This window comes from Carassius gibelio, chromosome A21, assembly GCF_023724105.1.
Source record: "Carassius gibelio isolate Cgi1373 ecotype wild population from Czech Republic chromosome A21, carGib1.2-hapl.c, whole genome shotgun sequence".
NCBI lineage: Eukaryota > Metazoa > Chordata > Actinopteri > Cypriniformes > Cyprinidae > Carassius > Carassius gibelio.
Window position 1 is genome coordinate 22,500,204 of NC_068391.1, and position 15,120 is coordinate 22,515,323.

At 37.0% G+C, this 15,120-nt stretch overlaps 1 protein-coding gene across 1 annotated transcript in view; it reads right to left on the reverse strand.

The window, feature by feature from the left end:
• The window catches only part of kif4 (kinesin family member 4), a 152,491-nt gene that overhangs the window by 99,211 nt on the left and 38,160 nt on the right, over nt 1–15,120 (reverse strand). Inside the window, exons 8-10 of the mRNA XM_052536367.1 lie at nt 4,358–4,477; nt 3,794–3,969; nt 3,582–3,643 (exon numbers count right to left, since the gene is read on the reverse strand). Of these exons, the coding sequence (XP_052392327.1) occupies nt 3,582–3,643; nt 3,794–3,969; nt 4,358–4,477 (358 nt within the window). The remainder of the gene's footprint in view (nt 1–3,581; nt 3,644–3,793; nt 3,970–4,357; nt 4,478–15,120) is intronic.

Here is a 15,120-nt window from a genome sequence, read left to right on the forward strand (position 1 = left end):
TTTAATCATTTAGTTATTATAGCATCTTAAATATGTTGCGTGTAAAAAGAAAAAAATTGTTTCCGCCAGTTAAAGGGTGGATACATTGTGTGCACATGACCAGGACCGCCTCATTTTGGGCCAGGAAAAACTCTGTAGTGTACTGTATATATGAAAAAGATCCAAGGGATATGAAGGAGCAAAGTTGTTGAGTGGTTTGTAGGTTAAAAGTAACATTTTCCAATTTAGAGTGAATTTAACTAGGAACTAGTGCAAATTTTGTAGAACAGGAGAGATGTGTTCAGAGTTGGTAATAGCTTGAGTAGCGGCATTTTGTACCAACTCTAGTTTGTGAAGTGATTTGGAAGGAAGTCCATAAAACAGCATTACAATAGTTGATTCGTGATGTAACAAGAGCGTGCACAAGAGAAGCAATACTTGACAGGGTCCAGGCGATTGATATTACTAATATGAAAGTAGTGTTGTCAAAAGACCCGGTACTTCGGTACCAAGTCAGCACTAAAAAAAAAATGTTATGGTTCTTGATCTGAGAGGTGAATAGATGCGTTCTCTTCTTAAAAGCACTGAGACGTGGCGACCTCAAAAGGATGAAACCAGAGTATGTGAGAGGAGTGGAGCAGCAATAATTTCATTTAAATGAAACTTGCATTTTAATATGCTTGTCTCTATGTGAATAAATGAATAGCAGAGACGTGCGGGTTTGTTTACTACATAGACTGAAGCGCGTGACACTTGCAGTAATTTCAGCATCTGCCATCTCAATGAGGAAATAAATACATAAACAACATCACCAGAACTGTTCTGAGCCACTTCACAAGCATTTTACAGTTTCATTTGAGTAAAACCAGTGTCAATTTAAAGGTATTCACGGTAACCCTTCAAAATAAAAGTTCATTTTTACATAAAAGCGTTGTGCTAGATATACTACCATTATATAGTAGAATGTATGTGATACTGCTACTACTGTTGAAAAAATTAATAAAACTATTATAATAATAATAATAATAATAATAATAATAATAATAATAACAACAACTATAATTTTAATAGCAAATCCCCTTTATTTAGCAAAATATAAAATGTTTAAATTTCATTAAAAGACAAATTAAATTTGGGTGAAACTTGTTTACTGTTTTTCATAATTATATTACTTGTAGAATTGTTCTTGTAATAAGTATAACAATTGTAAATAACTATAAAGAATGACATTTACTTTTTTTTTATTTTTATTGGCGTATTTTTGTGTTTTGCTTTGGTACAGTACTCTCAGAGAGAGATTGTGGTCACTGCACCACCCGGCCAGGCAGCTCACCTCGCTCCTGTAGTTTGTTTCACCTCTGTTGCTAATGAGACCCAACACAGTCCTGTCATCCGCAAACTTAATGAAGAGGTTGAAGTTGTGTGACGGTGTGCAGTCGTGGGTCAGCGGAGAGAAGAGGAGAGGGCTCAGCACGCATCCTTGGGGGGGCCCCAGTGTTCAGTGTGATGGTGCTGGATGTGTTCCTGCCAAGCCGTACTGCCTGAGGTCTAGGGATGTCACTTTTTACTCGATGTTCGAAAAATGCATTCGAACATGGCGTAAAATATCTGTAATCGAACTATAAATAAAATATCCAGTTTTTAAAATGCCATGTGTAGATCATTTTTTACAGTCTATGATTAGACTGTTTGTTTTTTTATTTTATTCTTTGCCATCTTATCCAGTAGAGGGCACTCTAGACGTATTGTAGCATAGGCCAATGACCAAATCAAGCGAATAATAGCTAGTAGCCAGGCACGTCTGTGTGCTCCGGAAGGGTGTTCTCCACCGTGGGGAACATTGTAAATAAAAAGAGAGTTGATAGACTGGATATTTCTTGCAAACAATATTAATTAATGAATTAGGCTAGGCTAAAATGCCTTACTCCTGCTGCTGTTAAAGCTGTCACGTTATCGTTTGTGCCTGTTCTGAATCGTTTTTTTTTTTTTCATTTTTCCATCCAGCCTAATGTTGTGGGATATGCATAGTGGCACTTCATATAAATTTATATTCTAAGTTGATAACCTGGTGTTTCAAACATTAAGTAAAAAATAATAATAATCCAGATAGTCCAGATTATTTCCATTATAGGCGCGCTGTATGCGTGCTCATGATGGAAGCAACGCTCTCGTTTTTTTTACAGGCGCGTTCGCACCGCATAGTTAAAAACATCACAACTTTTCAGATAGCAGGTCAAGTCAAGTCAATGTGACAAGAACTAACCAATCAGCTTCACCCTTTCCATAACAACGTTGAAAACTCAGCCAAGATTATACATTGCATGATATTCGATATCCGTTCGAATTAGATTTTTCTCAAAAGTGACAGCCCTACTGAGGTCTTCAAGTCAGACAGTGTAACAGCCAGTTGCACAGCAAAGTGTTGACCCCCCGCTGGACCAGTTTGTGGATGAACTGAAATCTATGAACAGCATTCTGATGTACGAGTCTTTTTTTCTCTAGATGTGTGAGTGCTGAGTGAAGGGGTAGTGGCAATGGCATCATCGGTTGAGCAGTATGCACACTGGAAGGGGTCCGGGGGGGGATGGGGGTTGAGTTCCACTGCACAGTCTCTCAGTACACGCCCAGGAATGTTGTCAGGACCCGGAGCTTTGCTTGCATTGATCTTGCTGAGGGATCATCACCTGGTTGCCAGGAGGAGGTGGAGTCTTCTGTGCAGTGGTGTTTTGTTTTGTGCTTCAAAACAAGTGAAGGTGGCGTTCGGCTCATTCAGCAGGGAGATGGTGCCATCACAGGTCCGCGGTGGGGGTTTGTAGTTTGTAATGATCTATATGGTCTGTATGGTCATCGAGCAGAAGCTCACGGCTGTCTGCATCCTTAAATACAGGTAGACCCAATGAAGACGTACAAAAATACTGCCACTCACAAAACAATATGTTTTTGTGTTTTGCTTTTGTACCGAGAACCATGGATTTTCAATGGTATTGGTGCCGAAATACCATTCTTTCTTTCATTTCATTCAACACTATATGAAAGAATGCAGAACGGGTGACAAAGTGAAAGTGACGTGACATTCAGCCAAGTATGGTGACCCATACTCAGAATTTGTGCTCTGCATTTAACCCATCCGAAGTGCACACACACAGAGCAGTGAACACACACACACACACTGTGAGCAAACACCAGGAGCAGTGGGCAGCAGTGGGCAGCCATTTATGCTGCGGCGCCCAGGGGGGTTCGATGCCTTGCTCAAGGACACCTAAGTCGTGGTATTGAAGGTGAGAGAGAGTACTGTACATGCACTCCCCCCACCCACAATTCCTGCCGGCCCGGGACTCGAACTCACAACCTTTCGATTGGGAGTCGGACTCTCTAACCATTAGGCCACGACTTCCCACTACCAACACTGTTAATATGAGCTTCAGATGAGTTTTATCAGGGATGATATCCAAAATTTTAACCTGATTAGAAAGAGGAACAGGACAATTGAGCCTCGTCACTGAATTTCAGTAAGATACACATCTTTCACGTTTCAATGAATCAACAAAGCAGTATATCCACACTTCCCCCACAAATAAAAATCTTAAATGAAAAGGCCATACCCTGTCAGCACAGGTGCAACACCTCCACGGGCATGCAGGAGCATCACCTGAAGCTCTTGCACCTGTGTTTATCACAAAAAAGAAAAAAAGCAGAAATTAAAATCACCCAAAAGTATTAACTCCGCATTCTACTTGATTTTAAATAACCAGTCATTTAACCAGTTAATTGAAAAGCACCCATTAGACCCAAAAAAAACAAATAGACTTAGTACCTGCTGTCTTAGTCGTTTCATTTCTACTGCACGTGGATCAACATTGAGAACAGGCTTATTCTTAATTTTACGGGCACGGTCAGCATAGCGCAACGTGTTGAGAGTCTCCTCAATGTTGGAGTCTGCTGGACTAACACAAGCAATCATCAAGGTGTGGCTGTTTCCTCCAAGAGAGTCTGCAAAGATGGTTTGTAAAGAATTTCATGAGCAAAAATATAAAATGCACACACCACTAACAAAAACTAAATTAACAAAACTAAAAAATACATTTAGCCAGTTTCACCATTGCTGCTGAATTGAAAACAAACCCATTCCTACTCCAACCTTCAGCATTTTACGCTGCTCAATCTTTCAAAGCAGCTTTACAGGAAAGAAAAATAGCAGCAACATGATTTAAAAGGTTAAAAAGCAAACATTGTGTTGGCCTGACAAAGCCTTGTATATAAAATGAAAATAGTTCGAATAATTTGAAGTTTATTCTGTAAAGGCTCTCACTCACTGCTATGAGGTCCATTGAAAAAGTGATTTATAGAAAAAGGACTTCATGGACTGAATAAATCTTACCCTGTAAGAGGCGTGTCAGTTTGGAATCCCTGTATGGCACAAAGGTCCCCTTTTTGCTTTCATCACCAAGTGCACTGATCACATTCCCCAAAGACAGTAGTCCACGGTTAATGCTGATTCCTGTAGTACAAATCAAGTCTTCAAGTCAGGTCCTTAAGCAAAAAGCTAAAATTTAATTTCCAAATCCATGGACTTTCTTAAAAGGAACACAAATCCTGGCCACACTTTAATATAATGCAAATTAGAGGTCAACTGATTGATCTGTTTTGACCTAAGTACAAGTCGCATCAGTGCAAAAATACGTCATAACGAGGAAAAAAACATAAGTCACACTGGACTATAAATCGCATTTATTTAGAACCAAGAGAAAACATTACCGTCTACAGCCACGAGAGGTCAAATTAACAAATCGCACCTGACTATGTCGCAGGACCAGCCAAACTATGAAAAAAAAAAGTGTGACTTATAGTCCGGAAAATACGGTAACTGGGACAATAGTTGATTGGTGGAACTATCTTCCATAATCGTTTTCCAGGTTGCATCCTTTGCTGGAGTGGTCAAGATGGTCCACTGTCAATGTACAGTAATAGAGCGGCATCTAGAGGCGGAATCACTGACACCACGTGCTGCTTGTTTTGACATGAGCAGGGTTTCTGCAGGGTTTTTAAGCTCAAATTTAAGAACTTAAGACCTGCATAAATAAAATTAATATCATATGATCGGGGTTGGGCAATGGCTATAGTACCATATTAAACTGTAAAATGCATAATTCGTCTTTTAAATTAACGATCAATCAATCGATTAATCGTTAACATTAATGCTGCAAAATTTGAGGAAATTTTACTTTGATGACTGTTTCCTATCCTGAGACCACTGAACGTGCCTCTTTAAATAGTTTTGTGGTGCTCGTTGTTGTATTTTAAAACATAATTGCAATGTTTTCAACTGACATTATAGCATTTAAAATAAAATGATCCCAAACGTATCTGTGGGACGTGTGTGGCTGTGCTACGCAGTAAGTGAACCGCTTCCACTGGCGCTGCTGCAGCAAAACACAATGTTGCTCACATGAAATCTTTTTATGTGATTATTATGACCTGTACTTAATTTGATCCTGCTGGATTTCTGTTCTGGAAAATGTCAGATGTTGAAATTTTGTGTTCCGGCAGGCCTACTTGTTTTTCAAAATCCGGCATTTACAATGCATTAGATTGTGACCGTGCGTGTGTGTATGCGTGCACACAAGGACCAGTGTGGCACTGGATAGATTTATTTGGAGGTTATTGCTCATGTCTCATTCAGCACAAATTAGGGATATCAAGGATTAATCAATGATCGATTAATTGTCGATAAGAGATGCAATCGATTAAAATTATCGATGGTCAGTTAAACGATTTAATGTTGGGCTGCGTAACTCATGCGCAAAACACGTACGAGCGGCCGTGAGTGACGTGACTGTATATAAAAGCATCATTCATTCATAATGTACAAATTAGGCTTTTAATGTAATTTAAACTTACATTAAAAGGAGTGCAGTATTATTTATATTATATGAATTATGTGTTATATTATTCAAAAGAAATTGTGGTTTACTTTGCATCGGAGCATTAAAAGTGGTAGCCTATTTTAGGGGGGTAGGCTACATGGATTAATATGCAATGTCAATATTGTCATATATTATGCCTGTATTTTAATTTAGATTTTAAAATTCCTTTAATGCTGTGGTAGGGAACTTTTGACGCTCTAGCGGTTAATAAACAGCACTGCTTGCTTCTTGTTCTCATTATAATCAACAAAATGCACACGATGTAAAAAAATAACTTTATTAATTGACTTAAGTGATTTTAAAGGGAGCCTTCTTTACTTGCTTTTAGTGCTGGGCGACAGCATATGGCAGGGGCGGGCTGGCCATCTAGAGCACCGGGATTTTCCCGGTAGGCTGCTGGCGAATGCGGGCCGACCCACCCGGTACACAAATGTGTATACACACACACATGTACATACACACACTTTTTAAATAACGGAAATCACAATATTACATATATTTTCTACGCAAATGGATGAACAAATTCAACAAATAAAAAACAGATGCAATATGGATAAATGATAAAGCTTGGATCATTATCAGACATATTTTGCAAATAATATGATCACTGATCATAATCTAGATGTGCTGTGTTTGACAGAAACCTGGCTAAAACCTGATGATTACATTATTTTAAATGAGTCCACCACCCAAGATTACTGTTATAAACATGAGCCCCGTCTAAAAGGCAAAGGGGGAGGTGTTGCTTCAATTTATAACAATGTTTTCTGGATTTCTCAGAGGGCAGGCTTCAAGTATAACTAGTTTGAAGTAATGGTGCTTCATACAACATTATCCAGAGAAACAAATGTTAATGATAAATCCCGTTATGTTTTTATTGGCTACTGTATACAGGCCACCAGGGCACCATACAGACTTTATTAAAGAGTTTGGTGATTTTACATCCGAGTTAGATCTGGCTGCAGATAAAGTTTTAATAGTTGGTGATTTTAATATCCATGTTGACAATGAAAAAGATGCATTGGGATCAGCATTTATAGACGTTTCAGGACCTACTCATTGTAAAAATCATACTCTAGATTTAATACTGTCACATGGAATTGATGTTGATAGTGTTGAAATTATGCAGCCAAGTGATGAGATCTCAGATCATTATTTAGTTTTGTGCAAACTTCATATAGCCAAAATTGTAAATTCTACTTCTTGTTACAAGTATGGAAGAACCATCACTTCTAGCACAAAAGACTGCTTTTTAAGTTATCTTCCTGATGTATCCAAATTCCTTAGCATATCCAAAACCTCAGAACAAATTGATGATGTAACAGAAACTAAAAAAATAAAAAGCCTCAAGTGTTGACATTTCCCAACACCACAACAGTAATGACTTTATGAACTACTTTCCTTCTAAAATCAATACTATTAGAGATAAAATTGCAACCATTCAGCCGTCAGCTACAGTATCATATCAGACAGTGCACTACAGACCCCCTGACGAACAGTTCCACTCATTCTCTTCTATAGGAGAGGAAGAATTGTATAAACTTGTTAAATCATCTAAACCAACAACCAACAAACCCTATATAATCTAAGCTCCTAAATGAGGTGCTTCCAGAAGTCATAGAGTCAATTCTGACTATTATTAATTCCTCATTGTCATTAGGATATATCCCCAAAAACTTCAAACTGGCTGTTATTAAGCCTCTCATCAAAAAACCACAACTTGACCCCAAAGAACTAGTTATTTATAGACCAATCTCGAATATCCCTTTTCTGTCCAAGATACTAGAAAAGGTGGTATCCTCACAATTATATTCCTTCTTAGAGAAAAATGGTATATGTGAGGATTTCCAGTCAGGATTTAGAACGTATCATAGTACTGAGACTGCTCTCCTTAGAGTTACAAATGATCTGCTCTTATCATCTGATCGTGGGTGTATCTCTCTATTAGTTTTATTGGATCTTAGTGCTGCGTTTGACACAATTGACCAAAACATTATTTTGCATAGACTTGAACACTTTGTTGCCATTAATTGGAATTGCATTAGCATGGTTTAAATTGTACTTATATGACCGCCATCAGTTCCTAGCAGTGAATGAAGATATATCATATCAATCACAAGTGCAGTATAGAGTAACTCAAGGCTCAGTACTAGGGCCGCTACTCTTCATGCTTTATATGTTACCCTTGGGAGATATCATCAGGAAACATGGTGTTAGCTTTCACTGTTATGATGATGATACTCAGCTCTATATTTCTTCGCAGCCCGGTGAAACACACCAATTTGAAAAACTAATAGAATGCATAGTCGATATAAAAACTGGATGACGAGTAATTACTTACTTCTTCATTCTGAAAAAACAGAGGTGTTAATTATAGGACCCAAAAACTCCACTTGTAATAACCTAGAACACTGTCTAAGACTTCATGGTTGCTCTGTCAATTCTTCGTCATCAGTTAGGAACCTAGGTGTGCTATTTGATCGCAATCTTTCCTTAGAAAGCCACGTTTCTAGCATTTGTAAAACTGCATTTTTCCATCTCAAAAATATATCTCAATTACGGCCTATGCTCTCAATGTCAAATGCAGAAATGTTCATCCATGCATTTATGACCTCAAGGTAAGATTATTGTAATGCTTTATTGGGTGGTTGTTCTGCATGCTTAGTAAACAAACTACAGCTAGTCCAAAATGCAGCAGCAAGAGTTCTTACTAGAACCAGGAAGTATGACCATATTAGCCCGGTCCTGTCTACACTGCACTGGCTCCCCATCAAACATTGTACAGATTGATTTTAAAATATTGTTCATTACTTATAAAGCCCTGAATGGTTTAGCACCTCAGTATTTGAATGAGCTCCTTTTACATTATAATCCTCTACATCCGCTACGTTCTCAAAACTCAGGCAATTTGATAATACCTAAAATATTAAAATCAACTGCGGGCGGCAGATCCTTTTGGCGCCTAAACTCTGGAATAACCTACCTAACATTGTTCAGGAGGCAGACACACTCTTGCAGTTTAAATCTAGATTAAAGATCCATCTCTTTAACCTGGCATACACATAGCATACTAATATGCTTTTAATATCCAAATCCGCTAAAGGACTTTTAGGCTGCATTAATTAGGTAAACCGGAACCGGGAACACTTCCCGTAATACCCTATGTACTTGCTACATCATTAGAAGAATGGCATCTAAGCTAATATTTGTCTGTTTCTCTCTTATTCCGAGGTCACCGAAGCCACCAGATCCAGTCTGTATCCAGATCAGAGGGTCACTGCAGACCAGATGGTGGATCAGCACCTAGAAAGGACCTCTACATCCCTGAAAGACAGCGGAGACCAGGACAACTAGAGCCCCAGATACAGATCCCCTGTAAAGACCTTGTCTCAGAGGACCACCAGGACAAGACCATAGGAAACAGATGATTCTTCTGCACAATCTGACTTTGCTGCAGCCTGGAATCGAACTACTGGTTTCATCTGGTCAGAGGAGAACTGGCCCCCCAACTGAGCCTGGTTTCTCCCAAGGTTTTTTTCTCCATTCTGTCACCGATGGAGTTTCGATTCCTTGCAGCTGTCGCCTCTGGCTTTCTTAGTTGGGGTCACTTCATCTACAGCGATATCGTTGACTTGATTGCAAATAAATGCACAGACACTATTTAACTGAACAGAGATGACATCACTGAATTCAATGAACTGCCTTTAACTGTCATTTTGCATTATTGACACACTGTTTTCCTAATGAATGTTGTTCAGTTGCTTTGATGCAATGTATTTTGTTTAAAGCGCTATATAAATAAAGGTGACTTGACTTGACTATTAATAAGTAATTAAAATGTCTAATTTTTCACAATTATTAGGCTTCCTCTGCATGTGCTTTGTGGCAAACTTAATGCATGTGCTTGAGCGCGGAATATATTAAGACTTGATTATGTAAATTTTATATAAACCTCTGATTAGTTGAATAGAACAAATGAACGAATGGAACTAGAAAAATCTTACGTGGGGGCAGACTATTTTTTTAGTCTATAACCAAAAGAACAGTCCTATATAAGACTCTCATAAGACTGCCCATATGAAAGAGCAAGAGATTAACACCTTTATCTCGACCCCCACAAGCCATACATAACTACCGCAAAAAACCCAACCACTTCCAGATGAACAAAATTCGGTCTGTTTTTTGGTTGAAGGAACGATGTGTTTTCATGTTACTGATTTGAAACATGCCTGTACTCAGCAGCACTACTCTTTGTATTCATTATTTTCTCGCAGCCCATATTATTATTTTCACAAGACCATAATGATAATAACAAATTATCAATTGATAATTAATCATTTTATTCACTTAACCACAGTGACAGAGGGACAGAGTGACATCAGATGTATGATAGTTTTTTAATTTTCTATCATCCATATAGTGTTTGTATAGTCATGAAACTATGCATATTTCCTCAGAATGACTTGTCTTCTGTGTGTAAATTTTTTTGAAGTGTTTAGAAGCTGCACTTTAAAAAAATTTAAGACATTTACTGGTTACTTTTTTACTGTTATTTAAAAAAATCACCACGACAAAACCATTCAAGCTATCCAAAATTCATTCGCACCTGTTCTGTAAGATAAATTCTTTAAACAGTGGTAAAAGAGGATGTGGTGCTGAACCTTCAAGAGTCACTCAAAACATATCTGTCCATAAAGCCTATAAAGAATTATTCTTAATATACAGTTCACAATACTTCAGCTTGTTATTCTAATTAAGTGAGGGTCATTTTATCAGTAAAATACATAAAATTGATATTATTTTTCTTTGAAAGATTTCTATAAATGGTTTAAATCATACTTGTTTCTACAATAATTATTTAAAAGTAATCCTATAGCTCCATCTGGTGGCCATTATTGGTACTAAGAATTGCAAGCTTGATTTACAAGTTATGATAGTTTTAATTTTATGCTGGCTCTTGAAAATGATAAAGCTATGAAACTTACTGTGCTTCCTTCAAATGATGACTTCTACGTATATAAAAAATTATGAAGAGTTGGAATGAAAAATGTTAAAGATATAGTAAAATAACTATTGAATTTTTTTTTATGTTACTTTAATAAATCGCTATGGCCACACCATTTAAGGTATCCTAAACCCATTCGCAATTTAACATCTTCAGTATATTGGCTTCATGTTAAAAAAGTTTGGTGTGAACTACTTGTGTCTTCTTGGAGGAGTATGAATTCATTTACAGGCTGATTTTATAATAAATCCACAATAACATTTCTGAGTTCTGTATCAATCTGTGTTGTTGTTTGTTTATTTTTATTTTTTTATTTTTCATAGGAAGATAACTGACTCTTTACTCTCCTTTTTAATAAATGTGCTTATAAACCAAGAACAAGCTATTTATAGCTGTATTTATAAACTGCTTACTACTGACTATTAATATTGGGACAAGGCTTTATAAAGCATGAACTGACTATTTACTTTTTGAGTCTGAAATTATTATTTGCAGCACAAATAAGGTTTTTAGGATTTTTAAAACTGTCAGAAAAGGATAAGGCCTAAGATTTCTATGTGAGTGGCTAAATTTATTTGTTTTTATAACTATAATGCATAAACTATGAAATTATACAAAATGTATAAAAAAAAAAGTACAACAGTTATTGTTTTCCAATGTTTTTTATTTATTTATTTATTTATTGGATTTACATTTCAAAAAATTAGCCTACTGCAATCATTCTAAACAGCTTGAATAAAACCTGTCAATATTTATTATAGACCACTGTAACTGTGTATAATCTAACAAACAAGTTTATTATGAAAATAAAAGTGTGTACACCAGATAAATTGGAAGATAAAGAAATTGTTAACAATAGTATAATAGAGCATGTTTTAGGTTTTTAGGCATTTAGATGCAGAAATGGACAAATCAAATGTAAAATAAAATGTAATTGATTTAATTAAATATAGATTAATTCTTGTTAGACCAAAATAATACGTACACACATTAAAAAAAGCAGCCAAGATGAATGAGTTTCATTTTTTATATAGATTAAAATTGAAGACAGAAGCAGCTGGTATATGCGGTCACTTAATATTAAAATCCAGTAGATCCACTTCAGATTTATTTCTCAGTTTATGTTCACGTGGCTGTTTTCGTTTATATTTGCCAAGCTATTATGTATTTTGAAATAATCTTGTCCATTATGTGTTTGTTCTTACGACGAAAGGCAGAATCCTGCAGCTCGAGAGATATGTTATTCTGCCAGTCGCGCTTTCAAATAGTCTTGCACACTTAAACGGGTCACAAACACCTGCATTTAGCTCTTGTTGTGTTATAATGGGTGTATTGTGTGCATTTATGGCAATATTTTATTTTAAAAAGCTCTTAAAACAAGAATAAATTTGTTTGTTTTGAACTTTTGACACTGTACGCACTGATCGGAGCGGTGATTTCAGATAGGCAGCCGCAAATATTTCATTTTCACACAAACAGTTCAAAAACATCTTAATTTAGCTCTTGGTGTGTTCTAATTGGTGAATTGTGTCATATCGCTGCAATACTTTATTTTTAATAGCTATGAAACAAGAATAAACTCGTTTTTTCTGAGCTTTTCTTTCCACACGCTCATGCTCAGAGCGGTGATTCATCTCTCGTGTTTCTCAAGTATCACTGACCACACATCAATTATTAATGAGCCCTGACCTGGTAATAATCATATATGTTGGTTTAGCTTGTCAGTGTTAATTAAATCTAAGTATTTATTTGTATTTTAACCGATTTAAAAGTGAAACTAAAAGAGAGTCTCCTCCCTTTTTGAGATGCCTTTTTTTAAGTCCAGGAATTGCACCTGTAGGGGCGCTATTTCTCTCAGACAATGGAAGTCTAAGCACACACACTCAAACAGAGGGACAGAGTGAGATGAGATGTCTGACAGTTTTTATAAATTTTTTGTTATCCATACAGTGTTGTAAAGTCATGAAACTATGCATATTTCCTCAGAATTACTTTTTTTCTGTATGAAAAAAGGTTTTGAAGTGTTTGGACAAAACCGTTCAAGCTATCCAAAATACATTGGCAATTTAAGTTCCTCAATGTTTTGGCATCATGTAGACAAAGTTTGGTGTGTATAGTGTTACTCTTCTCTGAGCAGTATGCATTAATTCACAGCTAAATGTAAAAAAAAAATCCACATTCAAATCAAAATAGCCGACTTCCTGTTGGTCTTAGCGGATAACTGTGAATTAGAAAGTTGTCCGTCTTGATAAGAACAATTTTTGTACCGAGTTTGGTGTCTGTAGCTAAAACCCCCCTACTTTTGACAAAAGGTGGCGCTATAGAGTGCCTCTTCCACGCCCTCTTATAAACTTTTGCCAGTGTCTAGTTATCATAAATACTGATATGTGTTCTGAGTTTGATGAAATTTTAAGCATGTTATATGCCTCAAAATCACCTGAGAAGTATTCCAGTTTGACATGTTGCCACGGCAACAATATCTTAGATATCAATATCCCCCCAGCAGATTTTTATCTGCTGTGTTTTAACATTATTCTGATGAAGTTTGAAGCAAATCAAGTAAAAATAAGATGCTGAATTCAAAGCATTTTGAAAATGACACACTTCCTGCTGCCAGTTGGTGGCGCTATAACTTTGACTCTTAATAGTCACATATATGCGATCAACTTCATACAATGAATAATCGGATGAAGTTTGATTAAAATCAAGAAATGTATGTGGATGGTATTAGACACTTCCTGTTTCTCAATTCTCGCCATAATTTCAACGCCTTGCCACGAGCAAACCGTTCGGGATATCAAAAATCCCATGGCAATTTTTCATCCCCAATGTCCTGAGATCATGTTGACCGAGTTTGGTGGCAATCGAGTAAAAAACCAATGACAAATATTTCCTGTGCCACGCCCGGGTCCCAGCCTCTGCAGGCTCCTTAAGGCCACAGATTCCAAAGTGTGCGCAAATTTTCAAGAGTTTTTGAGTATGTTAAGGACCCCAAAAGCCCCCACAACTTTGACAACAAATATGAATAATAAACCCCAAATAGCCAACTTCCTGTTGGGCGGAGCCTATGATATGCAATACGAAAGTTGTTTGTATTGATGAGTTCTACATGTGTACCGAGTTTCGTACGTCTACGTGCAAGTATGTATGATATATGGCCCTCCATATTCCAGGGGGTGCTGTAGAGTCTATCAGTCTCCGTGTATCAGTCTCTGCCCGGCCCTAATGGCCGCAGTTTCCAATGTGTGTGCCAATTTTCAAGACTTTTTAAGCATGTTAAGGGCCCCAAAAGCCCCCGAAACATTGAAGAAAAATAATAATAATAAATAATAATAATAATAATAATAATAACAAATAATCCTAAGGAAAACAATAGGGCTCTCGCCCTCCAGGCTTGAGCCCTAATAATAATAATAATAATAATAATAACAAATAATCCTAAGGAAAACAACAGGGCTCTCGCCCTCCAGACTTGAGCCCTAATAATAAACGGAGCAATTCCAATAGGGTCCTCGCACTGCAGTGCTCGGGCCCTTATTATTTATGTTTGGGGTGCTGTGAGCACGGAGACTGTAGTGTATATCGTAAGTTTGAAAGCGTTTAACTTAAATTACCAATATGAATAAACAGTGCTCATAAACGGCTGCTGAGGTCATATTCTCAAGTGAAGCGAGTTGAGGCCTGGACCCAGAAACAGTGCTTCTTACATCATCACTTAACAACCGAATACTTTCACCACCATTAAAAGGCAACAGCTGCATAAATACACTTTTTTTTTACTCCATGTAGTTCTAAGAGCTGAGGTGTACATTGTGATTTTCTGAAATACATTAAGGTAAGTGCACAAAGGTCTCTCTCACACACACTCACTCTCTCTCTCTCTCTCTCTCTCTCTCTCTCTCTCTTTCTCACCCACACACATACACACTTAATATAATATGCTGTTATACTCCATATAGCTTCATATACAAGTCAGAAACTAAGCTTTTTTTGCACAGGCCTATCTAAAGGGTTAATGGTCCCACCTAGTGATCAACTGTAAAAATAACAAATGTTACCTCTTCCCAACAGGGAAAACCACCAACAACCAAGAATCTCACACACACAAACACTATAATTTGCTGTTATACTCCATATAACTCCATATACAAGCCAGAAACTAAGCCTTTTTTTGCACAGGCCTATTTAACAAGAATTTGTTATGGTCCCACC